The sequence below is a fragment of the Balaenoptera acutorostrata genome, chromosome 15 (assembly GCF_949987535.1).
Source record: "Balaenoptera acutorostrata chromosome 15, mBalAcu1.1, whole genome shotgun sequence".
Taxonomy (NCBI): Eukaryota; Metazoa; Chordata; class Mammalia; order Artiodactyla; family Balaenopteridae; genus Balaenoptera; species Balaenoptera acutorostrata.
In genome coordinates, this window is record NC_080078.1 from 62,489,607 (window position 1) to 62,494,404 (window position 4,798).

A 4,798-nucleotide genomic window follows, 5' to 3' on the forward strand; every position below is an offset into this window, starting at 1 on the left:
GATTTTTCTTACCTTACTGATAAGGTCCTGTTCCTGAAAGGGTATTTTATAACAGATCATGTCAAGATTTCTAGAGAGTACCCGGGTCACTACTAAACATTGATTTCTCAGGGTTTTATTATTCCTTGGCTTCTGAGGCAATAACAGGCTATTTGTACCTTAATGTTGGATTTTTATCAGTACCTGTCATTCCCTTTACTTACGCTAAGTATCAGCACTACAAGGGGTTGGAATGAGAGAAAAACATAAAACTCTAAATGTTGGTTCTTAGATTTTAACCTCGATCCAGTAAGCTCATAACCCTCTCTTGGTTCAAAGCCACGGAAGTACACATTTCTCGCCCTCCAGTATTTAACTGGCACCAACAGAGAAAGTACAAACTTCAAAACCACAAGAGGCCAACAGGATAGCTGTGTTTTGTCTCTCTTGCCCTGAGGCACAACTGGAGTCTAGCACCAAGGAGGGCAGGATTTAATAGACCAGCACAAGAAGAGTCACTTTACAGAGGTAGGTTGGACTGGGAACAAGACTGCGGCATAGACTAACAACAGAATAAAAATCCAATGTGATTCTTACTGAGGAAAGTATTTTTGGCCACTTGTGATCTAATTAAGTCCCCCTGAGAGTAACAAAGATGGTCATGCAGAGAGTGAGGATCTGGCTGGTGTGGGCATGGATGTCGGCCCATCAGCCAACCGCACCCTAGGCCTCTCCAAAGAGAGGGCTGGGCTTTTGCCCTTCCAACCCACGACTGGCTGATTTACATTGCAGATCAGAGATTCTCAACCTTCAAGCCACTTCCAAGAAATTACAGATCTTTAAGAATAAGGACTAGTGATTTCATACATGCTAATAAAAGTTACTTTGGCTACAGCCCTTTGTGCTTGTGTGCCTGGGCACAAAAACACAGTTGGGGCTGAATAAATGTTTGTGGAATGATTAAGTATTGACCAGCAGCATTTAGTACATGAGTTAAGCCCAGAAACACCACCAACTAATAGCAAGTCAAATTCCTGTGCCCAGTACCAGGTAGCTCACCCATCAGGCAATACTCCCTCAGTTTAAAGCAGAGATGCTCAAAGTGTGGTCCCCTGATCATCAGTAGGAGCATCACCTGGGAGCTTGTTAAAACTACCCATTTGGGGGCTCTGGGTCGAGGCCCAGCAATCAGGGCTTTAACAAGCTCTCCAGGTGATTCTGATGCATGCTAAAGTTTGAAAACCACTGGTTTAGAGGCAGACACATGAAAACAATAATGGGAGAAAATTATTTAAACTCTTACTTCAGCTGTGACATACGAAGGTACCAAGTCAAAGTAAAATGTCAATGGTTTCATTTTAAAATACCTATTTTCTCAAATTGACTGTCATCTTTTTTTTTTTGATTGACAAGTTCATTCTAATCAAAATGTTAAGTGGGAACACAAGTTGATGAGTCGGCCCCCCCAAGAATGCACACTCTGCAAGGTCTGGGCCTGTATTTATACAGTCTCAAACCACCTCTCTACCCACTACAGAGATTTCAGTGCAACATGTCACACCTAGGGAAAGGCACAATCTGTCTCCCACTCATTGAGTCCAAAGACTAGAACATATTTTTAAATGTTAAGTTTGGGTTCTGGGCTTAGCTGGGCAAGACTTTTCCTCACCTGCCATCAATCCTGGCTAAAGTTAATCCATTTCCATCACTGACTCAGGAAAAACCCACCAAATTCGCAAAATGTTAAAAAAAAAAATAAGAACAGAAGACTAAAAAAGGAAGCAGGTGATCAAGCCATCGAACAGAAAGCTACCTGGATTAGATAAGAACATATAACTTGGATCTAAGACAATGGGGGAGGAGAGGACATCTCATGGGTGGCTTCATCTCAAGAGAAATGGGAAACTCAGCTCATTAGGGAAAAAAGGCAGGGAGGTTACCACTTTAGCTCAGAGACTGTAAGCTAAACCTCTGTTGAGCAGGCGTGTGTGTGTGTGTGTGTATGTGTGTGTGTGTGTGTAAGGAGATAAGGAGCAAGAAGAGAAGATTGGCCTGTCTTCCAGTCTTGAACTGCTTTCCACTGCAATCGATAAGGCCACACCATAGAGTTAGACGTTAATGGCAATGTTCTGTGATGTCCACTACTACTGCCTTCTTCCAGCTGAAGAGAAAGTACCCCATGCCAGCCCCTGCCGCTACAGCAATGCAGAGGTACCCGTTGTAGGTCATGAAGATGAGCATGAGGAAGTAGCTGATGACCACCTGGATGATGTGCAGCACTGTTTGCAGAAGGTGAGGAAAGCTCAGCATCTGTTGCCCAACAGTTTTGTGGGTCTCCATAAGGATGGTTCCATTTGGTCCTGGGACAGGCATGGAATTGTACCGAATGCTGACTTGTGATTTGCGCAGGAGGCCCTCTCGGGCTATCTTGAGTCCTTCGTAGAACATGGCTAGTAAAAACACTGCCACAAAAGCTCCAGCCATTTCTCCAGCTGTATTGATCACCAAACCAGAGAACAATAGTTCAACGTTCTTAAAGCCAAAGTAGAAGGTCATAGGCATCATCATCATCATGTGATCATGGGAGTGGGAGGCTGAAGAGGTCGGGTGATGGTGAGAAGGTGCCATGGTACTGTTGTCGTCCCCACTGCTCATCCCCATGCTCATCCCCATGTGGTGGAAATGGCCCATTTTTCCGGGAAAAGTTGAGTCAGCAGAAGATTCTTCCCAGATCGAGTCCTGCCACTGGCGCCTCCCTCTCAGAACCTTATTCTGTCACACCCCCAGGACTCTTCAGAAGCCCCCTCCACTTCTGACCCTCTCGACGTGTCCAAAGCTCGTCGTGTTTTCATTGTCACTTGTTTCTAGGTATTTTTTGATTTCCTCTTTGATTTCTTCAGTGATCTCTTGGGTATTTAGTAGCATGTTGTTTCACCTCCATGTTTTTGTATTTTTTACATATTTTTTCCTGTAACTGATGTCTAGTCTCATAACGTTGTGGTCGGAAAAGATACTTGATACAAATTCAATTTTCTTAAATTTACCAAGGCTTTATTTTTGACCCAAGATATGATCTATCCTGGAGAATGTTCCACGAGCACTTTAGAAGAAAGTGTATTCTGTTGTTTTACGATGGAATGTCCTATAAATATCAATTAAGTCCATCTTGTTTAATGTGTCATTTAAAGCTTGTGTTTCCTTATTTATTTTCATTTTGGATGATCTATCCATTGGTGAAAGTGGGGTGTTAAAGTCCCCTAGTATTATTGTGTTACTTTCGATTTCCCCTTTTATGGCTGTTAGCATTTGCCTTATGTATTGAGGTGCTCCTATGTTGGGTGCATAAATATTTACAATTGTGATATCTTCTTCTTGGATTGAGCCCTTGAGCATTATGTAGTGTCCTTCTTTGTCTCTGTAATAGTCTTTATTTTAAAGTCTGTTTTGTCTGATATGAGAATTGCTACTCCAGCTTTCTTTTGATTTCCATTTGCATGGAATATCTTTTTCCATCCCCTCACCTTCAGTCTGTATGTGTCCCTAGGTCTGAAGTGGGTCTCCTGTAGACAGCATATATATGGGTCTTGTTTTTGTATCCATTCAGCCAGTCTGTGTCTTTTGGTGGGAGCATTTAATCTATTTACATTTAAGGTAATTATCAATATGTATGTTCCTATTACCATTTTCTTAATTCTTTTGGGTTTGTTTTTGTAGATCTTTTCCTTCTCTTGTGTTTCCTGCCTAGAGAAGTTCCTTTAGTATTTGTTGTAAAGCTGGTTTGGTGGTGCTGAATTCTCTTAGATTTTGCTTATCTGTAAAGGTTTTAATTTCTCCATTGAATCTCAATGAGATCCTTACTGGGTAGAGTAATCTTATTTGTAGGTTTTTCCCTTTCATCACTTTAAAGATGTCCTGCCACTCCCTTCTGGCTTGCAGGTTTTCTGCTGAAAGATCAGCTGTTAACCTTATGGGGATTCCCTTGTTTGTTATTTCTTGCTTTTCCCTTGCTGCTTTTAATGCTTTTTCTTTGTATTTAATTTTTGATAGTTTGATTAATATGTGTTTTGGCATGTTTCTCTTTGGGTTTATCCTGTATGGTACTCTCTGTGTTTCATGGACTTGATTTAGTATTTCTTTTCTCATGTTAGGAAAGTTTACGACATATAATCTCTTCAAATATTTTCTCAGACCCTTTCTTTTTCTCTTCTTCTTCTGGGACCCCTATAATTCGAATGTTGGTGTGTTTAATGTTGTCCCAGAGGTCTCTGAGACTGTCCTCAATTCTTTTCATTCTTTTTTCTTTATCTGCTCCCTAGCAGTTATTTCCACCATTTTATCTTCCAGCTCACTTATCCGTTCTTCTGCCTCAGTTATTCTGCTATTGATTCCTTCTAGAGTATTTTTCATTTCAGTAATTGTGTTGTTCATCACTGTTTGTTTGCTCTTTAGTTCTTCTAGATCCTTGTTAAATGTTTCTTGTATTTTCTCCATTCTGTTTCTAAGATTTTGGATCACCTTTACTATCATTACTCTGAATTCTTTTTCAGGTAAGTTGCCTATTTCATCTTCATTTATTTGGTCTTGTAGGTTTTTACCTTGCTCCTGTGTCTGTAACATATTTTTTTGGCATTTCTTTCTTTTTTTTTTTTTTTTTTTTTTTTGATGAGTGGTGCTGCATTCCTGTCTTACTGGATTCTTTGCCTGAGACATGCAGCACTGGAGTTTGCAGGCAGTTGGATAGAGCCGGGTCTTGGTGCTGAAATGAGGATCTCTGGGAGGCCTCACTCCAATTAATATTCCCTGGGGTCTGAGGTTCTCT

The 4,798-nt window shown here is 40.9% G+C and overlaps 1 protein-coding gene across 1 annotated transcript; it reads right to left on the reverse strand.

Annotated features, from left to right (window-relative positions):
• Positions 1-732: 732 nt before the first annotated feature.
• On the reverse strand, positions 733-2,807 carry LOC130704883 (high affinity copper uptake protein 1-like). The gene has a single exon (XM_057529292.1). The coding sequence runs from the start codon at positions 2,668-2,670 to the stop codon at positions 2,095-2,097; it is 576 nt and encodes a 191-aa protein (XP_057385275.1). The 5' UTR covers positions 2,671-2,807; the 3' UTR covers positions 733-2,094.
• Positions 2,808-4,798: the final 1,991 nt, after the last annotated feature.

Coding starts and splice junctions, on each gene's coding strand:
- LOC130704883 (XM_057529292.1), bottom strand. CDS start 2,670: ATGGGCCATTTCCACCACATGGGGATGAGCATGGGGATGAGCAGTGGG.